The sequence below is a fragment of the Piliocolobus tephrosceles genome, chromosome 12, assembly GCF_002776525.5.
Source record: "Piliocolobus tephrosceles isolate RC106 chromosome 12, ASM277652v3, whole genome shotgun sequence".
In the NCBI taxonomy this organism is placed as follows: Eukaryota; Metazoa; Chordata; class Mammalia; order Primates; family Cercopithecidae; genus Piliocolobus; species Piliocolobus tephrosceles.
In genome coordinates this window covers 111,784,985-111,809,270 of record NC_045445.1, presented here as the reverse complement: position 1 = coordinate 111,809,270, position 24,286 = coordinate 111,784,985, and the positions used below count along the sequence as shown (strand labels likewise).

Sequence of the window (24,286 nt, the reverse complement as noted above, 5' to 3'; positions counted from 1 at the left end):
ATAACAAAAATTTCTTCTCTTTAACTTACTGAACATATCAAATACTTTAAAGATGTAATTTTACAACCTTAAAAAATACTGATATTTAGAAAAGCAACCTTCCCTGAAATTTTGAAGATATTTTGGCAGGTGGATATTTAAAATACAAATTATTCATTATGTTTAAGGTGTCATTTAAGTTTTTCTGTTTAAACCTAGAAGAAAATAATATCCAAACAATAATGAAATTTAGAAATCATTTTTGTAATATTATAGTTACATTTGAGATACTTTCTACCATACTAGAAATATAGTACAGTTAATTAGAAACTTAAAGCTTTTGACTCTAGTGAAACATTTATTTCTATTGGGTCTTGCTATTTTCAAAACTCTGAATAATAATTAGATTCCAGAGACTTTCAAGAGATTGCAGTACTGGTAACGCTAAGCATTCAACGATTGCTCTCTGGAAGGCTGCTCTGTGAAGGATTTTGAGGATGTGTCCAGACCTACTGAATAAGAGTGAAGTGATCAGTTAATAGTATTTGTCATGGATGTTGCAAGGATGCCAAAGAGGAGCTGTGATTTAAGTGCTCCATAGACACCATCTGTATTTTCCACTCGTAAGATCTGGCCAGCTGTAGAATGTTATGACACTTTTGTACCACGAGAGCATGGTCTCGTTAGATAGGTTGTAGTTTACACAGAAAATAGTAGGTTTAATGTGATTTTGTTCCATTTTGTTTTCAAGACTTATATATGTAATAAGACCTCAGGTAGTTCTATATTCCAATATTTATTCCTCTTTAGACCAGAATCTAAATCTGAATCTAATGTGTAGGTCTCAACATGTGAGTGGGTCAAAACTAGCATTATTTTTTTCAGGAAATAGAATAGAATAAAAGGTAGTAGGAAGTATCAGAAAATATTACATGTGGTAAATGCAGGGATTGTTTTGTAAAACTTTTGTGATATGTGTATGTGAACCGTATTGTGATATAAAACAAATTATTCTGGGTTGTGGTTAAAACATTTTGAAACTCAGTGGTTTAGATTCTAGCATTTTTACTTCTATGACAGGCTATAGCATTCTGTTGAACAGACTCTGTTCTTCTCTGAATAATGTCTGAGTAGTAGACCAGGACAAATGTCTAGGCCAATTGTGTCATTTCCATATTGTGTCTTAAACCCTGAGCAAAATCTCTAGGCTCATATTGGGTTGATAGTATTTGTTACCTTGGCATACCCTTTTTTCTAGTTGTTCTTATTTTTGACCATTGGAAACTTATTTGGAGGCCCAAGTCCTCTATCAACTTTATAAAATATGCCAGATTACCTGGGAAATTAGTCACTGTTCAGTATTTTACATTTTACACTTTTATGTTGCCTTCTTTATAATTATGAGCATTGAATATTTTGCTGTAGACGTTTAAATGCCCACTTATTTTAAGAATTCATAATTCTAATACCTCCTGAAACCATGGTAGAAGACTATTTTTTCATTGCATTTATAATCAACACTGATTTCTAATAAGTGATATCTGCTCTAATCTAATTGTTAATTTGTATATATGCTTGGTTTCCATCTTTCTTCACCAGACGTTATTCACTACACTAAATGTTGTTTCCATTCCTCTAAAATGTAGCATCCCTCCAACTCATTTATTTATTAGAGGTGATCAGGCAAATATTCTCAGCTAGGTCCTCTGAAACAGCCATAGACAAAGCTGTAATATCTACCTTGAAGATATGTTCCCAGAAGCTTAGTAAGAATTTTTTGTCACCCTTGTAAAGTGATTTGATAAATTTCATAACAGCTCCATGTTCTAAAGTATGTTTATTACCAAGCTTTGATTTATAATTGAAATGCTCAACCTTCTCCATTTCTTTAGGTTAAAACATTTAGGCAACTGGAATTTGTTAAAATTGAGATGTGTCTTGTCTACTAATTATTTTTACTACATTTGCTTTAATTATAGCTTTTGACATAGTGGAGATCATGGCTGAAATGGGGTGCATTACAAGTCATTAGCCAGGGTGGGTCAGTATGAGGATCAGGAAATATCTTAGAACTTAAAGAGTGCCTTCCGGAGCTAAGACAGTGTATCTTGGGGGAAGGACAGGACAAACAAGAACAAAAGGAAGAAATCTAAACAGAAAGATGTATCATCAACATAATTTGACTTTTTAGTTTAGATTGTCCCTACTACTTGATGCAAAGGTACGTTGCTACTTTAGGTGTTTCCTTTGAATCAGCAGCAGCAGCATGTGGAAACTTTCTAGAAATATAAATTTCAGACCCCATCCCAGATCTACTGAATCTCTGGGATGGAGAAGGGGTGTGGGGGAGAGGTGGATAAAAATCTGTCTTTTAGCAGACTCTGCTGGTTATTCTTAAGTGTGATAAAGTTTGAGTACCATCCCTAGAGTAAACACTGAAAAATGGACTTCATAGAAAAAATGATACCAGTGAAAAATATTTTTTAAATGTAATTTTACAAATAGTTTTCATCCATTTAGTTACATGGATCTCTGTGTAGTATTTGCTGTTGAAAAAAATAAGGTTACAATTTCTCAAGGCTAATGAAAGAAAACATATAAGAGATTCAAAGCTAGTGAGATGTATTCAATAGTGTATCAAGGAAAAAAAATAAAACAAATGGCCTTATATTATGTAATAATTTCCTTTACATTTCCTTTCATAGTATAATGACTCCATGCTGACACTAAATGGTGATTACATATTTGTTGTGTAATTCTAGGACAGCACTTGCATTGAAATACCTCTCTCTAATCCAAAAGATAGAGCTCTTCACTTAGATGTGCAGTTAACGAGTGCTGCCTTTAATGGTGATAATGAAATTATCCTGAGTCCACTACAGTGCACCACATATATTGTATGGTATTCTCCAGCAACTGCAGGCTATAGCAATGAAAGGTATGGTTTGAGTGTGGCATTATATTTTATTGTTGAACCTTAGAAATTAACCTTTAAATTTTACTTTTCCTTACATGATAATCATTAAAATTACACTTGCTCGTAGTTTTAACTTTGTTTAATACTGGTCCCTGAAAAAATGTACTGATTTAGTTCGAGTTAGTTTTTGCTTGCTTCAGTGCAAAAATAGTAGTTATCAGAATATCATATTAAATAATTTCTACATTTCTCCTTTTACCCCCTTTCACTTCACTTTTTACTAAGTAAACCTTTATGGATGCAAAAGCTGAACCAAATGAAAACAATTGCATGAGGACTAGGGATTAAACTTTCAATTTTCTTGATGAAAATTCATATATTTTACTTCTTAATTAAATACAAATAATTCACTTGGAGGACATAGAGGAATTAAAGTAATTAATTACAGTCATAATATCCTACAATAAATACCTTGAACTTATTTCTGCTAACTGAAATTTTGCATCCTTTGACCAGTCTCTCCTCAAAGTTTGTGTCCCTTCCACTTCCCAGCACCTGGTAACAATAATCATTATACTCTCTGCTTCTGCGTTCAATTTTTTTTTTATTGTTATACTTTAAGTTCTAGGGTACATGTGCACAACATGCAGGTTTGTTACATATGTATACACGTGCCATGTTGGTGTGCTGCTCCCATTAACTCGTCATTTACATTAGGTATATTTCCTAATGCTACCCCCTCCCTCCCCGCTCCCCGCAATAGTTCAATTTTTTAAAATTCAACATATAAGTGAAATCTGTCTTTCTGTGCCTGGCTTATTTTATTTAATGTAACATCCTTTAGAATAACTCTTATTGGTGCTTCAAGTACAGTATCCTACAATAAAAACCAGTAATTTTTATTTTAATGAGTCAGTAAATAAATGAATACATCTGTGAAATTTTAAAGGATAAAAATTATTATTCTGTGAAGCATGAAAATAAGAATATCACATATTATAAAAGACATATTTTGAAAAAATTACCATTAGAAATATGGGCTGGTTTTTTGCCCCAACATGACTGCACAGGCTTTGTGAACATATACTGAATCTTGAATTTTCTTTATCAGCATACATTAAAAAATTTTTTGGCTAATACTTACTGTCTGCCTACTCTGCTATCATCATTGAGGCATGTATTTTACATACATAAACATAAAATTCTCACAGCAACTGTAAGAGGTAAGATTGATTCCTCCTATTTTATAAATGAGAAAATTGAAGCTCAAAAAGTTAAATGACTTTTTCAAAACTACACAAGTGAAAGATGACAAAGCTGAGATACCATCCCAGTTATCCTTTTTTTTTTTTTTTTTTTTTTTTTTTTTGAGACAGAGTCTCACTCTGTCACCTGGGCTGGAGTACAGTGATATGATCTTGGCTCACTGCAACCTCCGCCTCCCAGGTTCAAGCGCTTCTCCTGCCTCAGCCTCCCGAGTAGCCGGGATTACAGGCGACCGCCACTACATCCAGCTAATTCTTTGTGTTTTAATGGAGATGGGGGTTCCACCATATTGGCCAGGCTGGTCTCGAACTGCTGACCTCATGATTCGCCTGCCTCGGCCTCCCAAAGTGCTGGGATTACAGGTGTGAGCCACCATGTCCGGCCCCCAGTTATACTTTTTTAGAGTATCACAAGCTCCGCTTCCCTGGTAGTTGAGGATGTGCTGTCATAAAGGAAGTTCTCTAGAGCTATATGTCACTTGATAGCATTCACATGAAAATGCACATGCATTCAACTAAAACTAAATTTGACGTAACCACAGTTTAAAAGCAGAGCTTTTACTGTTCCACCTTCTGCAAGACATTTAAACTACTCATGTTTAAACATTTTTATTGATCCAGCAGGCATTTATTAAACAGATATTAATGACAACACTGCTTTTCTTGAATAATGAAGTGATTTTCTCAACCAAAAATGAAGAATTAAAAATACATCTACAAAAAGAGTAGTACATGTTACAGGGCAGTTGTCAAATGTTGTATTTAAAACCAACTATTTATACTAGTTTGGGGTGTACTTCTTCTGCTAAATTTATTACACAAACTAAAACTGCTGACAAAATTTTATGTATTTCTCTCCACCAGCATTATTTTTCAGCCTGAAATGGCTGAAGAGTTCTGGTATTTACTGAAATTAACTATTGAATTACCAAAACCAACCACAATGCCAGAAATACAGTGCGACCTTGGCAAGTAAGTTCTACTTAATAGATAAAGTTATTGCTTGCAAGAAAAATAGTTAATCTATTACAATATTGTTATAATGCATTCAGTTTCTAAAATGAAAAATAAATATATCTTTAGTCATTGATTTTTTTTCCCCTAGGGAAGGTTTGATATGCAAACTACACTGTGGAAAACTTGTCAAAGAAAAACAAATCAGGACTTAGCAAGGAAAGAGTTTTATTCAAAAGGATTATTACAAGGGATAAAAAGAGACCATTGCAATAGGGAAAGACTCCCATTAGAAGTCTACAAGGGTCTGCAAAATCAAACAGAAAAAAGTTTGTCTTTTATAAAGTAAAGGAAGGACAAGCAGATATAGACAGAATCTTTGGAGGGAAAGCTGGACGAGCAAGGGAAAATGGCCAGTGATGTCTAACAGGAAAAGGGTTTTACTGTGGTCAGCTAATTCCCAGAAGCTGAGAAAGGGTCATGTTACTTTGTGTGTCTGCATGCTTGTTTAGGCTGAGGGACAAGCAGAGTTCAGGGGCTGGTGGGAAGGAGAGAAACCTGGCAAAAGTTTCCTCAAGGCAAAACAGAGGTAAGCAATGAACAACTGTGAACAGTTGGTCAGTGAGTTAATGCCATGATCCCTTGAGATATGACCATTCCTATTTAGACAGTTGAGTTCCTACTATTTATCAAGTTTGGTGCTGGTAAATAGGGGTAAACAAGGCATAATCCCTACTTTTAAAGAGTATACACCCTAATGAGCAAATTAGTGCCTTTTAACTAATTTCTCTCCCTTGTCACATCAAAAGAGTGTTGCATTCTTCCAGTACATGCTCTTTAGCCACAACAATGACATTTGAAAATTTTTTTCTTATAATAGCATAGACACCCAGTATGAAAATATGTTATTCCTATTTTTCTAAGATATTGTGTATGAGAAAACTTGGGAAATTGGTAATATACGAAGCAGATGCTTACCAAAAAATGATGAGAAATCTGTCATGATTTTTAGTGTATTTAATTCATTATAATTAATGAAGTTTTGGTTATTTTCATTGAATTTCTTTATATGTCCCTGGTGAAAGAACAAATTCATGATTTACAGAGACTTGTTAAATTTGTAGTCTAGAATCATAAAACTGACATATAATGTTCTTTTTAAGGTGAATCATTTTATGCATATACTTTATATAAAAATAAGAAAATGGTGCTTTATTTGAATTATATAATTCGAATTTATGAACTGAATTCTGCTCAGCACATATTACCTAATTTTCCTGTGTCACAGGGCCATAACATTGTGAAAAATAATATATGTATGGTGATTATTCCATTCTTTTTATTATAGATTTGATACCTAAATATTTTAATCTTAATTACTCTATATTGTTAGCAAGAAACAGTAAAGAACTATGAAAAACTATACATAGATAAAATTATGTTATTATGTTATACTTTAACATTACAAAAAATGAAGATGACAAGTTGGATGCTATACATTAAAAACCATTAGAATTGATAGTTGAGAGTTATGAACACTCATTTATTATTTGCTTAGAGCATAAATAGTCACATATTTTGGGCATTTACTCATCATCAATTCGGATCTTGTTAATGTTATGAATGAAAACTTTGTGCATTTATTACTCTATTATTACGACTAGACTGTGTTAGCTTTTTTGGCTGGATTTAGCATTTGTAAAACAATAAGTAAACATTATTCCTAAAAATGGAATATATTCTAATATCTAATATGGGATAACATTAGGTCTCAAAAATAGAGAGCCAAGGATTATTTAATTTAGTAAAATGTCATTAGTTCATACATAATTATTTTGATTTTGAAACTAAAAGAAGTCATTATATTAGCTTCCTAGGGTTGCCATAACAAGCACCATAAACTGGGTGGCTTAAGACCACAAAAAATGTATTGTCTCACAGTTCTGAAGGCTAGAAGTTTAAAATCAAGGGTTCACCATGACCATGTCCTTCTGAAACCTGTAAGGGATAATTCTTTGTCTCTTGTAGCTTCTATTTCTTCTTCTTCTTTTTTTTTTTTTATGTTTTAGAGACAGGATCTTGCTCTGTCACTGAGGCTGGAGTGCAGTGGCACAATCATGGCTCACTGCAGCCTCAAACTCCTGAGCTATAGCAATCATTCTGCCTCAGCCTCCCAAGTAGCTAGGACTACAGGCAAGCCACCATGCCTGGCTATTTTTAAAATTTTTTGTAAAGACAGGGTCTTGCTGTGTTGCTCAGGCTTGTCTTGAACTCCTGGCCTCAAGTGACCCTCCAGACTCAGCTTCCCAAAGCACTGGGATTACAGGCATGAGCAACTGTGCCTGGTCTCTTTTAGCTTCTTGTACTTGCCAGCATCCTTTGGCTTTCTGTGACTTGTAGATACATCACTCTAATCTCTACTTCCACTATTACATGGCCATCTTCTGTGTATCTTCACATGATTCTATTTACAAAGACACGAGTCATACTGGATTAAGGGCCTGTCTTACTCCAATAAGACATTATCTTAACTAGTTATATATGCAGTGACTCTATTTCCAGATAATATCACATTCTGAAGTACTAGGAATTAAGACTTCAATATATCTTATGGGGTGGCATATTTTAATTCTAGGGGTCATCAAGTTTATGGAATTAACACTAAATAAGTTTATGAATACCAGCAACTTTACTGGCTTCTTTTTTTTCTCCCAGACATGTCACTCAGATCATTCCCTTGGTTAATCATACACATGAAACCTTAATATTGCACGCAACAAACAGTAATCCTGAAAATTTTGTCCTGGATATTAACGGAACATCACAAGTAAGTAAATTCAGAGAGCCGTGAAATTTACTGCTGCTAAAGTATTTTCCAATTCTGATTTGGGGACACTGGTGGAGTATTATCACTTGAATTATTACTAAGAATTTAAATTTCTAAAATTTAAGAATTGAGTTTTATACGGCCAGCATGGTGTCTCATGCCTGTAATCCCAGCACTTTGGGAGGCCAAGGCAGGCAGATCACTTGAGGCCAGGAGTTTGAGACCAGCCTGGCCAACATGACGAAACCCCGTCTCTACTAAAAATACAAAAATTAGCCAGACGTGGTGTCACGTGCCGGTAATCCCAGCTACTCGGGAGGCTGAGGAATGAGAATCGCTTGAACCCAGCCTAGGCAACAGAGCAAAACTCTGTCTCCAAAAATAACTTTAAAAAAAAAAAGAATTTATTTTATATACTTCTCCCCTTGAATTTTAATTTATCAACAAAACAATATCATGTTAATATAAATTTTTTAAATTATATATGCTAGAGTCATGCTCATGATTTCTTCATTCTAATAAATTGCTTGTGTTTTCTTTCTCACCATTTTAGTAATCAGTTTTTGTAACAGTTTCCAGTATTATGATTATTAACTCTATTGTCATTATTTGTTATTAGGGCTCCAAGAGTCTAGTTGTTTTCTAGCCTTTCCTGAGTTCTTGCCCATCCCCCATTCCTCACCCTGACACAGACACACACTTTCAGACAATGCTGACAACTCTACCCCTCTCTGCTTTTTTCTCTGCCCAACTTTCTCATTCTTAGATCCTGGCAGAGGCTAGGTCCAGTCAATGACACTAAATCACTCTTCTCCTTCCTGCAAGTTACAAAATAAGATCCTAAGGTTTAGCATGACCGTCTCTGTTTCTAAAGCATAGGACACCATTTATTTGCAGTGAGTGTCATACTTTCAGGTAACCATCAAAATGATAATTACAGTAGACTGTTTTTATCAACGGACTTCAAAGTAAATCATGAAGCCCTGCTGGTAGATATAGTATTTAAATAAAGGCTTTTACTATTTGTTGTTTAATGATTAACAAATCTACACTTTGATCTATTTATTTCTTTTTTTTTTTTTTTTGAGACGGAGTCTCGCTCTATCGCCCAGGCAGGAGCACAGTGACCGGATCTCAGCTCACTGCAAGCTCCGCCTCCCGGGTTCACGCCGTTCTCCTGCCTCAGCCTCCCGAGTAGCTGGGACTACAGGCGCCCGCCACCTCGCCCGGCTAGTTTTTTGTATTTTTTAGTAGAGACGGGGTTTCACGGTGTTAGCCAGGATGGTCTCGATCTCCTGACCTCGTGATCCACCCGTCTCGGCCTCCCAAAGTGCTGGGATTACAGGCTGGAGCCACCGCGCCCGGCCCTGATTTATTTATTTCTATCTTAACATCTGTCTCTTGTCAGTTACTGATTGCCGGCATATGTAATGATATGAAAGTAGTTCTTAGCTATCATAATGTGTCAAATTAGAAATCACTAATTACTATATTGCTAAAATTGGTGTATATGCTTTAATCTTAAAAAGAGTGTATTAAAATGTACACACATTATTGTATCATTCAATACATTTTTCCATAAATTATATAAAGTCTGATATTCAGGATATAATTTACATATTACTGAAATTCCTCATTAGATAGTGGTGTTTTTGTATCCTGTATATCTCTACTTTTAGAGAACAATCTAATCTGTGGTCCAAGGGAAAATAAATGTAATATATTGCACATCCAAACTTACATTACATAATCAAGAATATAAACTCTGTTTTAACATTTCCAACCATTACTTTCTAGTCCGTTAATTCTTCTATTCATTTATCAGACATTATTGATCACTGAATATATAATTAACTCTAATATTAGAAAACAACTCAAAAATTTATTTATGAGAAAAATACTATCACATTTTAGAAAGCAAATTGGAACACACATTAATTGTAATGATAATAAATGAAAAATATATAGAGAGAAACATCTATATATTTATATCTATGGAGAGAATAAACTATTTTTCCAAATTTTCTAAGTTGAAGGACTATATAAAATACAATTTTACTTATTTTTGCTAAATCTGACAGTGAAATTAATAATCCTAAAGTGTATATTAACTGATAGTCCTGAAACATTCAAGATATCAGAGAGAGAGCCAGCCTGAGATAAAAATATTAGATGTAGATAAACCACAATTGTATAATAAACCAGTGACTCCATTCTAAATATAAAATTAAATTTCCATTTCGTAGATAATTATCACAGTTTATTGGGCATCAACAGCTGTATTCTAAAAGGATTGAAAGATACTGCTTAACTATAATTTTGCCTTTTCAGAGTTTTTCTGGCAAAAAAATACAAGTGTAAAATAGTAGACTTCCTTTTCATACATGTGCCACTCATGCTATCATTTTGTAAGTGTTTATCTTCAAATTAAATTATTTGCAGTGCAGCATTTTGATTATGTAATATACTCAAGCCCTTATTATATTGTGATGGAGTCACTGGCTTCTTTCACAGTCTCTAAAGAAGTAACTTAAACTAATACTGTACAGACGCAAATTATCCTAGCAGGTCACACCTTGAATGTGTACAAGATAGGAAGAAGAGAAAAATTTCCTTGCACATTAAAGAAGCATGTCTTACACCTTTGCTTAGAAACAGTTCATTTCTTTTGATATTACCAAAGCAACAAATTAAGTTACTGGTGGTTTCACATGTACCTTGGGATGGCAATATGCTATGGGATCTTACATAAAATGTATATGTCTTTTATTGAAGGTTCGAACTCAGCTTTAAAAATTAACCCTGACTTCCTTTTACAGAATGAGTCCTCCATGTCGTGATTATCTTGGGTAAGAACATGATGTGATCACCCCTAAACACTCTTTAACACGGGCCCTTTGAGCAGTATTCCAGGAGCAGGCACACTGAGAACAGATAATGTGTGCAAGGCAACACATTAATCACACAAACATCGACCCTGCATATACCTAGTACACAAATATACCAACTCAAACCAAATGGGTATTAATTTTTGTTCCTCTTTTCCTTTTTCCATTTACACAGCTGATCATTTCTCCTCACTCCACCACAGACGTACCTGTTCTCTTTTATCCTTCTGCACTTGGAAGAGCTGATCATCAAGCTTGCATCAACTTCTACTGTACTCAGGTAAGATAGAGTATTCTTGGACCAAGCCACGTTAATTAAATTTTAAATCAATATATAAATAAATAGAATTCATCATTCATTCAATTATCATATTTTACAAGTAAAACAAGTTAATTATAAGTTAGTTGAATGATTTTTGTAAAATACAGTATGCATTGTATATATGCAGACATCTGAAGAAGGTTATTTTTAAATACATAGATCAGTGGAATGAAGAGAAATATATACTCAGATTTAAAACACAGATATTTTAATGTACATGTCAAATCACTGGCATTTATGTTAATTTTCTGACTTGAGTTTTACTACTCAACTTTCCATAAACTTAAATACAAAATATAGAGTGCAACTTGTAAATATTTGTTATTTTTTTCCACTGCATTTCATCTGAACAGTGTTCCAAAGTATTAATTTTTAAAAACAATAGTTTATCCCTTTTTGACAATCTCTAAATGTATCCCATGTCATTCTAAGAATTATCCCAGTTCATTCTCACCATAGTCCTATAATGGAAGTACTGTTATCAATCCTATTTTATGCATCAGGAATCTGAGACACAGAGAAATTCAAATCAGGCAACTAGTAAAAGGTTAAGGTGTGACCTGAATCCAGGATAATCTGGTTTCAGCTCATCTTCATATCTACTTGTCACAGCTACTTAGTTAGCCAAGTGATTATGTAAAATTTTACATTTATATTATTTTTATTTCCTCAAATGTTCATGGGGAGGAATGCAAATGGAGGAAAGTACTTTATATCTTAGAAGACATCAAGGAGCTTACAGAACCCTGATATCTGAGGGGCAGTGGAATCAAATATAATACAGGGGTCTCCATGTCAGTACAGGGCCTATGGGTAACTGAAGTATCTTCGTTTCCAAACAATTTTTGATTTATTTTTAGAAAATGTGTTTTGAGGCTGTTAAATTGTCTAAATATTGTAATGACCAGCTAACACATGACCTGAGACAAATACTATAGAAATATGCTTCTTTTTCAAAAATATTAAAGGAGACAAACAGTAATCCTTCTCACACAGAAGAAATGTATAATGGAGATTATTTTCTTTCAGATGAGTAATTTTAATGAGGCTGTTCTTTTAAGCTATTGCTACATAGCAGGATTAGAACCCCTTCATCATAATTACTGGAGACAATTTTTTTGCTTGCATTTCTAGTGGAAAGCATATCTATTCAAGGACAGTCTTAGAACTCAGCAGGGAGATAATCAGTTCTGTATCTTAATAGCTTTAAAAAATCCTAGCCTAGAAGTTGAATGCTAAATTCTTCATCAAACACAAAAAGGCTCAAACAAGAAAATAATCAATTCAAACCTTCTATGAGTTAGTTGAACACTGATGGTTAGTTTCAGTCACTCTGAATATCTCCTTCCAACTTGTAGCAAATCTATAAGGATTCAGCTATGATTAGATTTCAATCAATAATTCATGCTTTCAGCTACCAGGTCTAGACCTCCTCAACCTTTTCAATACATTGCTGTAACCTTGATGATTTTTCTTGTCCTATTTATCATTGAATCACTTACATCTTCCTCTTTTATTTAATTCATCCAGTTGACATCTTTTGCAAGAAAAACTAGTTCATCATAAAGTATTAATTGAATGAACTTTTGAAAATGTGGTATGCATATGTATGAACAGGCGTCTAAAGAATATATTTTTTAAAAATAAACTTTAGAGTTTATTTTTCTGAGTTTGGAATAACTTTTTACCATTAGAGAAATAGCCATATAGATTTCCATCCCTCTCTTGATTTAACTGATTAAATCTAGCTAAACTGACACACGCAGCTGATTTGCTGATTAATCTAAAGCCAACTAATGGCTGTTCTTATAGGGTAAGCTTTATTTCTGATGGTACTTCTTTGCTAGATTGAGGGAAATGGCTATGGTTCATTATCTGCTTCATCTGTTTCTGGTTTCAATTCATGTGAAAAGCTCTGCATTGTAAAAACTCTAACCATTCAGTTATGGTTAGGGTTTGGGTTAAGTTCAAATTGTTTGTGCAGATTTTGAATCCTGTGATTAATTTGGTCAGGGCATCACAGCTGCAAATATCGTGAACTTATATTTTATGCAACCAGAGTCTCTAAATTAAATTACATTACTACATAACAGAATAAGAGGAGCAGTAGTAAGCAACAAATGTGGTAAATTGTAACTTCTCTTTGGTTTCAAAGATTATGTTCTGAGATTTTCTTTGTTAATTTTCAGATGCTTCCTTTTTATTTTCAAATAGGTGCCTTGTATATTTCATTCATACTTGATTGTATGATTTGTTTCATCTAAAGGTCAGAATAGTAAACATTAAGGAAGAAGTTATAAAATCAGAGTGGTTTTACAATCCAGCATGAGTCTGTGATCTTTGTAGCCTGTGCCTATGGAAAGTTCGGATTATTCTTGACACGTTTTAATTTGCTGGAGCTCATTGTGCAAACTAGATTTTGTAAATCCTTTTGTATCCTTTATATCCACTTGTTTTCTCTTTCAGAAATATCAAAATTTTATCTTTAAAAGTTTTAAAGTCTCTCCTTTAGAAGAAGATTGAGATAAATATGGGCTGAATATATTAATTGTTGAATGCATATGTTTGCTGGGTTACTTTTTAATTTGCTACTCTGAACCCAAGTGAATAACTTAATCAGTGCTAGGAAAAGTGTTGGATGTCAGTGTTCAATAATCATGGGATGTGGTTTAACATAGAAACTCCAGTACTCTAAGCCACTTCAGAAAACATGAAACCATGACCTTCTTTTTGTCACTTGGCTCATTCCCAAAGGTTTAAAGTAACACGAGTTCTGCCATGTAAGATTTCTTTTGTAAAATATCCAAATAGTAAATAATTTACTTAAGCCACTTTTTAATTTAATTGAACGCTGATGCTTGACTTTAGTCAATTTTGTGAAATCAAGTTAGGACGTTATTATTGAAAACACAGTGAATTTACATTATGCTAGTCAAATCTGTGACTAATAGTAATATAGTCATTTGAAGAAAATATCCAGATGAAATTTTCCTTTAATTCTCTCTACTAAGGAGGCAGGATTTTATGAGTTTGCTTTCACTACTTCTCCTTATTTGAAGTAATCTTAAAGCAAGCTTCCCTCTTTTTATTGGAATTTAAGCTTGGAAACATCTATATAGTTTGAGATATTATAAAGTAGGACATTGTTTGTGATCCTTTTATTCATCTGCAACATTAACAAAGTGTTTGTTGCAGAAGTTTAAGAGACCCTAGAACTGAGTCACAGTCTACTGTACTTTGAAGGGACTTTTATCCTAAACTACAAAGAGATTTTCAAATGGAGCTTTATGTGCTTATGAAACTTAGAAAAAATAATAACCACATTCAGTCTCCTTCACATAATTTTGTATTCATTTATCCATATCATGCAATAACAGATAAGGCACTGGACTCGATGATGGGGATAAATAATATGGCATGCAATTGTATGTAATTCCTTTTATTGGAGCTTCAATCTGTGCCTCATCTTCTTTGCCTTAATGTGGTAGCTATCTGAATTTCATTTGAAATTCACCCAAAGAGTTTGGAAACTACATGCAGTGTTTGGTACCAAGTTTGTTAAAAAAAAAAAAAAAAAAACTTGAACAGAAGTGCCAGGTTTTCCACTGAACTTTCTCTTTTATGTTGCTATAATAACTTTACATGCATTGAAATATTTTGATATTTGAATATTGCACTTTTGCCCTCTTCTGCCTCAAAGTAAAAATACATAGAATTATTTTTCCATAAAATTAAAAGGAATTTGGAAAAGAAAGGAAAAATAAAGCAATGCTTTTTAGCAACAAAACTTATCTGTCCAGATTTTTATATGCATTATACTTATTAAGTATTGCAAATAAAGTATATGCAGTTAGGACACATATGTTATAAATAATTATCTTCAAACAGTTTACAGAATGGAAATTCTACTTATCTGGAGTAGGACTGTTTCCCCAGCCTCTAGACACGAAAAGAATAACCACATGCATTGGTCTTCAGTCATCTATTGTTATACCTTTCAAAAATCCCACAACGGAAGATGTCCTCATTGATATCAAACTGACAAGTAAGTTGTTTGTCTGATATTTTACATGTTATTGTATAGGTATTTATCAGACTTATTTTATCATAGAATCAAAACATTTTAGAACAAATGAGTACTCTAGAAATCTGTAGAGCCAATTATCTTATAAAAGAGAAAACAAGATTTGAGAGATGCAGTATTTTGGCTGAAATCACAGCTCATAATGGTACAGAATCAGAATTAGATATCTATATAACAAATCAAGTTCTTCCAATTTAATCTGTAAACCCAAATATGTAAATTAGTAGATCTGAAAGATTCTTATGATATTATTCAAATATACCAATGCTTATTCCTCAAAACTTTATAGAAATTCTGATATTGTGATTTTGTTTCATTTTTGCATTTTCTTAATAAAGAGACAACACATTTGGAGTAAATTTTGGCTTCAACCAGCCTTGTCCTTTTTTTATGCCATATTGAGGGTGCGTGTTTTTAATTAGATTATTTGAAGAGTTTGATCGCTTTATATTAAATAAATAATGTGAGTCTGAATTGAAAATTAACTCAGCATGAATTTTTTGAAACACATTTTCAATCTAATATCAAGCATTACCAATTTATATTTTCAACTATTATTACTACTTCTACTCAAAATATTATTAGTGCAATTATTGGGTTAAAGTTATATATTTTGTGGTTTTTTATATGCATGACCAACTTACTCTCCAGAATGTTTATACCTTTGCAATTCATGCTGCAATTAGGAGTATAATATAGACATTACCTATTTTCCAGAACTGTGTAAGCCCTGAGTAATAACATTGTCTTTAATCTCCATCAATCTGATTGAAAGAACATTATATTTTATCATCATTGCAAATTTTTGATTAATGTTGAAGCTGAACATGTCATTTAACTGTTGCACTTTGGTGCTTTTCCATCATTTCTTCATCTTCTTGGATTGAAATAATTTTAAATATTAAGAAAGTAATTTCATCTCATGTAAAATTCCCTTATAAGAATTTTGGCTGCGATCAGGAGAGGCATGTGGTGTTTAATAAATGTTGACTGCAAGCTCAAGGAAATTAGTATTTTAAGATGGAAAAGACTTGAGCATATGTATAAGCAGAAGGGAGAAGCCAGGGTGGAGCAGGAGTTAAAGATATAAATGAGGTAAGGTTTAACTGATAGGCTAAGGGTCTAGGAGGGTTGGAATCAGAACAGAGGTAAAGAAAGAACTGAACAGGAGAGGATTTCTTCCTTGGGTGGGGGTAAAATAAAACAAATATGGATGTCAATAAATTGGTAGGTAGTGGAAGGGCTTTGGAATTAGGAGCAGTCATATATTTACATTTTTATCTGCTGAGGAAAAGAGACATAGTAGAGAATTTGAAGAGTGGGGTGGTAGTTTGAAATAACCGTTGGAGAAAAAGAAACATGGAGCTGACAAAATTAAATATAAAAGTGATTGTGTTTGGCTGGGATTTAAATCATAAATTTAGATATGCACCAAAAAATATGTCTTTGTGATATTTATACCAATTGTAGGGCACAGAATTTCTAGAATGTGAGCACACAAGGCATATCAATGGATCTTTCCAGGGAATAGAATTATTCAGGATAGGTGCAGCCAAATTATAACTATGAGCATGTTAATAAAAACAAATTTGGATTAAGATTTTAACATTAAAAATAAATTTTAAAATAATGTGACTTTCTAATTTTCTAACATTGCTATACATTTCTTTCTGCTATGTAACAATAAAACATAGTAAGCTTGACAATTAAAAATTGATCAGTCTTTTGCAGTTCAAAACAGTCTCTTTTAAGCAGACTCACTCTCTCTTGGGCAAATGTTCAGGCTTTGTTTCTCCCGCTTCTTCCTTAAACCTGAGGAGATGTGAGACAAAGGAAGATTCACAGACCTTTGATATCTGATTTCTCTGTCTCTGTCTCCCTATCCTATGTGAAAAAGAACGTCTTTCCCCTTTGTTGGTGATGGCATCTCCCTTTCTGCTATATTCTTATCCTTCTCCCTTTTGTGGGTTTTTTTAATGCATTATCTACGTATCTACTTGTGCTTATAGTCGTTGGTGGCTAAGCCTCACAATTTGATCTACAGAAAAACAGGGTCTACAGAAAAACATGACTGATGAGAAGAATTAAAATATTTAATATATTTGCAAAATATACTCATTAAAAGTAGAGATTAATACTGTATTAGTTCATTTTTACAGTGCTATAAAGAAATACCCAAGACTTGGTAATTTATAAAGGAAAGAGGTTTAATTGACTCACAGTTCTTCATGCCTGGGGAGGCCTCAGGAAACTTACAATCATGATGGAAAAAAAAAACAGACATGTGTTAACATGGCGGCAGGGGAGAGAGATCAAGTGTGTAGGAGGAAATATCAAACACTTATAAAACCATCAGATCTCATACAAATTCATTCACTCTCATGAGAACAGCATGGGATAAACCACCCCATAATCCAATCAGTTCCCATAAGATTCCTCCCTTAACACCTGGGGGTTACAATTTAAGATGAAATTTGGGTGGTGGGGACACAAAGCTAAACCATATCAAATACCTTCCCATTTAAATATTTGTAAATGTCTTTAAATTATTTCATGATAGGAGTAGGCAATCTCATTTTGGCTTTTAAAAGAAGATGTAAATTTTCTTATCGATTCTACAGAATTAAAAAAAAATTATTAGGCAAGTTGATAACAAGAGTCATCTCACCAAATGGTTCCTTGCTGTTGTGAGGAACCTCACAGCATTTCAGATCCTGCATCCTGCATTCCTCTTTTCTCTCTCTCTCTCTCTCTCCATTAGCTGCAAATCCTGGAATGATTTCTTCACCTTATGGATAGCATGGCAACTTGTACATAGCTTGAGTTAAATATTTGTCACACTCATTGTAGCTAATATTTGTTAATCCCACAATATTTGTGAGATCTTTGCAGACATGATCTATTAGTAACTTGAGCAAATAAGATAGAGCAGGCTTTTGATGCTTGTCTGCTGAATGACTGGACCATAAATAAAATACCCAAATTTCTAAAACTTAGAGATAACACAGTAGAAACTAAGTACCAAAGATCTTTGGAATATCAAAAGGCATTATTTCTGGGAGAAGCAATAAAAATAGAAATAGCCAAGATATTAGCAGGAGAAAAGACAGAGAATTGGGCAACCCAGAAGTTTGATAGTCAGTTTGAAATTCTAAAAATGCTGCCTTCTTGGAAAAAGTAGTGGATTTGAAGATATTTATATATTTTATATATTTCTAACTCTGTCTTTGTAGTGATAGAAGAAAACTTTTAGCCGAATTAAGTTCAACAGAGTTTAATTGAGCAAATACTGATTCATGAATCAGGCAGCCTCCTAAGCCAGAGTAGGCCCAGAAACGAGCATAGCCACGTGGTATAAGATTTATGGACAGAAGAAAGAAAGTGACATACAGAAAACAGAAGGGAGGCACAAAAACAGCCGAGTTGGTTACAGCTCTGAGTTTGCCTTATTTGAACATGGTTTGAACAGTTGGCAACCTCTGATTGGCCAAACCTCAGTGATTGACACAAGAGTAGGCTTATAGTCTGTTTACAGTTCCGTATAGCTTATAGTTCTCTATGTACAGAGAAACCTTTAGGTTGAACTTAAAATATGTAAGGAGGCAGTTTTAGGTGAAACTCTTTAATGCTATCTATCTATCTGCCCATCTATCTATCTATCATCTTTCTATCTATCTATCATCTATCTACATATCTATCTGAGAGAGAGAGAGAGAGGCAAAAGAGAGAGGAGATATGTTAGGGTATTGAAAAAGTCTTAAATACTATCATAAGGAATCCAACTTTTATCCTCTAGATAATGAGAGTTTTCAAAAGATTAGCTGTACTTTATAGCCCGCATTTTGAATGCTGACTCTAGAATTATTTGTGGATGATGAATATGGATGGGTTGGGGGAAAACTGGAATTGAGAAGCAAAGCTCAGAAGATTTAAGCCAGTAACAGTGGAAAAGTCCATGACCACAGGTAGCAGAAAAGCTCACAATATATACCTAGAGTTTTCCCAAAAGCCTGAGAATCTGTTTCTTTGGCAAACATATTTAATGTTTCATGTGTCCAGACCACTTTTTCTTCAGACAGCTATACTATGTTGCCTAAAACTATGTTTCTAGAGGCTTACCTATATTCCTGATATTTTTAACACTCAAGATGAGTGTTTTGTTATATCCATCTTAAAATAGTCCGATGCTAAATGTTATTGTGGTTGTGCTATTTGGAGAAGACGTTGAGCACCTTGGGCGCACACTGGTCTGTGCATTACAACAAACTTACCATTATTTCCTAAGGAGAATTTTGGCACCATTCACAGGGAATTACTTAGTAGAGTGGCTTGCCCTTCACTCAAGCATAAATACTTGTTATGCTCCACAATTTGCACATGAGGGTGTGAACCCGACCTTCAACTTAACTTTCAGTTAAGGCATATGGTGCCCTTGTAATTTAACAGGTGATGCACAGTTGTGATTGAATCTGGGGATACATAACAGTTACCAGTTATAAAGACTATACTGAGCACTTCATGTGTGTGATTCTTTATGTTATCTCAGGACAAGAAATATGCAACTAGTATTTGTCTGGGCCATTGTCCAGCTACCAACACCAGTAACTCTTTTGGGTACTTCCTCTGGCTGCCCTAGTGCGTTAATTTTTCCTCAACCTATGGATGACAGGAAGTGGTGGAAAAATATAACAGTTCCCATTCCCCTGAGCAGTATACCTTTGAGATGTGTGTTCTGCACTGGCTCTCAGAGTTCCCTAGCTGCCTTGAACCTCATGTATCCACAGTAGTAACTTCCTTTATAATACACCATTCATTGTAGTCCTAATCTTTGCCTCACTTTTACACTTCCCTACTAGCATTTCCTGAGGTGACGTCCCAAATAACAGCTTCTGAGGAAACCCCAACTAAGACAGGAACCCTCTGAAATAGGCATTATGTCTGTTTCTAAGGAGGATAAAATTGATTAATGGAGAGGCTTAGCAACTTGTTCATGATCACAGAGCTATTAAGTGAAGGAAGTAAGATTAAAATCCCAACTCCGCAAAGCCAGGTTTCTGTATACCTTTGCACATGGCTTCTCAGTAAGCAGGCAGAACAATTTCTCACTAACTGTTCACCTAGTTATATATAAAACTGAAAAGCTCGAGTGGAGAGATAGTTAGTAAAGAATTACAGGAAAGACTTGCAATCTGTTTCTGTGAGTGGTCTGAAATCTACTTAACAGATTAAATAGAAGGAGCCAAAAGCCCAGTACTTGAAATCAACTACACCCTCTCCCAACCACATTAAGAATTGTGTTCAGTGAATTTCACTGTTTTGTGATGTCGTTTACCCATAACACCAGATTGCATAGAAATATTCTAAGGAGGTCATCATGATGTACTGGTGAAGATCAGTACATCAAATGCTTTCTTATTACATTGCAATCTTTTTAAATGAAATCTTTTTTAAGAATCAGCTGTTAGTATCAGGAAGAATAGTTGCCTCTTTTGAGCAATTGTCTGGTTTTTGTACTGTGGAACCTGATTATGTCACTACATTTTTCCTCAGTATATTGGTTTCTAAGAAAACATTTTGACTTGGAAAATTCCAAGTAAGTGACATGACCATACTGTGTCGCATCCTTGACTGCAGATGGTGTTCCTAATCTTGTTTCAACTTTCTAAAAAATCATTCTAATTCATCTTTTTTTGTATTTCATATTTTTGTGATATACCCAACTTAGGAATAGAACTCTTCACGCAAGGAGATGTGCAACCTGTAACAGGAACAGGGGGGAATTTTTTGTTTTGTTTTGAGACAGGGTCTCACTTGGTCACCTAGGCTAGAGTGCAGAGGCACAATCTCAGCTCACTGCAGCCTCCACCTCCCGGGCTCAGGTGATTCTCCCACTCCACCCTTCCCAGTAGCTGGGACCACAGGCATGTGCCACCATGTCCAGCTAATTTTTTTGTATGTTTTGTAGGGACGATGTTTTGCCATGTTGCCTAGGCTGGTCTGGAACTGCTGACCTCAAGTGATCCGCCTTCCTTGGCCTCCCAAATTGCTGGGCTTATGAGCCACTACACCCAGCCCGCAGAGTGAATGTTTGAAAGAGCTTTCAGTTGAACATTACCCAAGGCAAGGTGTAGAGAAGTTAATGTTTCAGACATCCGTACATATTTGAAGCCATGCCAGTTTCAAAAGATTAATAAGATAGGGTGGCAAGAGAGGAGGTACCTAAACAACCTGAGGATAGTAAAGATGTCTCTCAAGTAAACCATTAAAGAATCCCATGAGGAGCAGGATGCTACAGAATAGCTTTCAAATAGTCTGGGCAGCTAGGATTTATTAAGATCCCTTTATGTTACCACACTTGAGCTTTATCAACATGACTGTACCCAAACTCCACCCAAAATTCTGGAAGTCACTATTCCTGCCTTTCCAATGAGAAACCTCAGGCTGAAAAATTCCCCAAAGCCATACAGTGAGTAAGCGGTGGAACAACATGTTGAGCTCATTGTGTCTGACTGCCCTCTTTAGGACCACTCAAATTTTTTATCTGCTCAGAGATGGTAGTTTTAAAGCCAGTTACATGATCTAAAATATGGCACTTGCCCCTCTCTTTGACATCTCCCATTGGATCTTAGGGGAACAGGCCTCCCTCCATTCCATCCAAAGTCCCCAAGAAATGCCCCTACTGCCACTCATTTCACATTTTCTCAGCTGTCTCTCCTCTTTTTCACTCTGCCATCCAACACTGGCTTTGCCTGATACATACATGCTTTGGCTTCCTCTTGGGTACATATATGCTTTGTACACATACATATGTCCCGTGTGTACATACACCCTGTACATACATCCTGTCATGTACATACATCCTGTCGTGTACATACATGCTTTGGCTTCCTGGACATGTACCCTCGCTTAGTGACTGGTGTCCATGGACACAATTCTCACAGTATTTTCTCATCCGTAATTATGTCCCCTACCCAAGACCGCATCTCTCAAGTTTCGACCCTGCTCAGATGGGAATAAAGGCAGAGAAAGAAAGGGTAGCCATGAATGAAAGTAAGCAACTGAGATGAAACATTAGAAATTAGGGGCTGATTTATACATATTACACATTTAAGGACACGTCTTCATTCAATGTTCTAAACCTTTGTTAGCAGTCTTTTAATATTCGGTCATTGAGCATCTATTTCATGCTGGAAACTGTTGTATGTGCATTCCAAAACTATCCCCCATGTGGAGAAAACATATGTATATATATCTGCAAACTTACACCCACATAAATACATTCATTGTTTTTGATTTTGTATGGAACTCTATATGTATAATCTCAGCATGGACTATATACTTAAAAGTTGTGTAAATGAGTGAATCAGTAATTAATGAATACAAAACTCTTTTGATTACTTTTCTATTAAAATAGCTATAGTCTGGAAATTATTCACTTTCTATTTAATCCAAATTTAAATGCAATATTAGTGATCTGATTCAAATATTTAAATAAAAATGAATTCTGTTTTATATATCGGTAGTTTATTGGTGCAAAACAAAATAGCACTGAATAAAACTGTGCTTACTAATTAACATATTAGTTTTACAGATATCAACTTTCATATGAGAATTAGTCAATGAAAACAAAGTACAGTGATGCATTCTTTTTGGCTTTGGGTTAATTATGGCCATGATGTTCACCAGCAGTAAAGTAATAAAGTGCACAATGTCACGTAATTATAGGTTAATCACACTTACATGATATGGAGAAGAAATAACAGTGCATTTCATTTCACATGGTAGAATTAGTTATGAAAATCCCTGGAGGTCCTCCGAGTCTTATCTAAAGTAGATCCAGAGTTGAACAAATATTTATGTAATATATGTAGTAATCATTGCAAATTGCCAGTCAGGATGAGCATGGTTTTATACTTAAGAAGAAAGATAAATTGGTGTAAGAAAAACTCCTGGAACCTAAACATCCCTCCCAAATTCAGACATGCAACTTTTAAAACATTTGAATTAATAAATAAATAGTATTGAGAAATTTGAGACTTTTTGGCGGGGAAGTTGGGGTATCAAATATATTAAGTCTTTATAACTCAGTTTAATTGGATTATTTGTCTTAGTTTATTTTGCTCATAAGAAATAGTTAATGTTATTGTACTAATAAAAAGTAAATGTAGAATAATTATAACCATTTTTGAAGTGAGTAATCTGAGACTCTACTTGCTTACAATTATTTTACTTTTAGATGATGATAAGTTATGTTAACATTTGAAACTTGTTTTATTTGATTCTTGATTAATAACACTCCAAATTCAGTAAACAATATTTGAGAGCTTATCAAAATTCATATTCCCAGGTCCACATTCATTTATTCTGATTCATAAGGGCTGGGGTGAGGCACTGCCATCACAAGCTATTCCAATGCAGATTGTCAGAAGACTCCACTTTTAGAAACACTGATCTATATACAATGATCTCAAAACATGTTTCCCTTTTATCATATACCACTGTTAGTAAACATCTTTTGGCATTTCCTTCAACATATATATATTTACATTTGAAATGTAACCACTTAGTACCATCAACTCATATTTTTAATGTAATTAGAGCTTATCTTTTAAATAGAGAATTAATAAACGTATTTTTGTATTTATTGGTTTAAACTTATTGTTAACATTGGATAAATGTTGTCTATTTGTGCATATTTATATATAGGCCATCCTTCTGTGTCCATAGTGGATAGATTTCAGAACCTCCAAGGATATCACAATCTGTGGATCCCCATGTCCCTGATACAAAATGGCAGAGCGTGTGCATGTAACCTACACATATACTCTCATATACTTTAAATCATCTCTAGATTACTTAGAATACCTAATACAATGTAAATGCTATATAAATAGTTGTCATAGTGTATGATGTAGGGAATAAAGACCAGGAAAAAAAAGTCTGTACGTATTCAATGTACATGAAACCATCCATTGTTTTTTGAAGATTTTCAATCTGCCTTTGGTTGAATCCATGGATGTGGAAACCATGGATACAGAAGGCCAGCTGTA

The 24,286-nt window shown here is 34.3% G+C and overlaps 1 protein-coding gene across 1 annotated transcript in view; it reads left to right on the top strand.

Annotated features, from left to right (window-relative positions):
- Positions 1 to 24,286, top strand: part of CFAP47 (cilia and flagella associated protein 47) — a 409,569-nt gene that overhangs the window by 304,652 nt on the left and 80,631 nt on the right. The window contains 5 exon segments of the mRNA XM_031936608.1: positions 2,742 to 2,917; positions 5,026 to 5,133; positions 7,831 to 7,942; positions 11,006 to 11,110; positions 15,041 to 15,197. Of these exon segments, the coding sequence (XP_031792468.1) occupies positions 2,742 to 2,917; positions 5,026 to 5,133; positions 7,831 to 7,942; positions 11,006 to 11,110; positions 15,041 to 15,197 (658 nt within the window).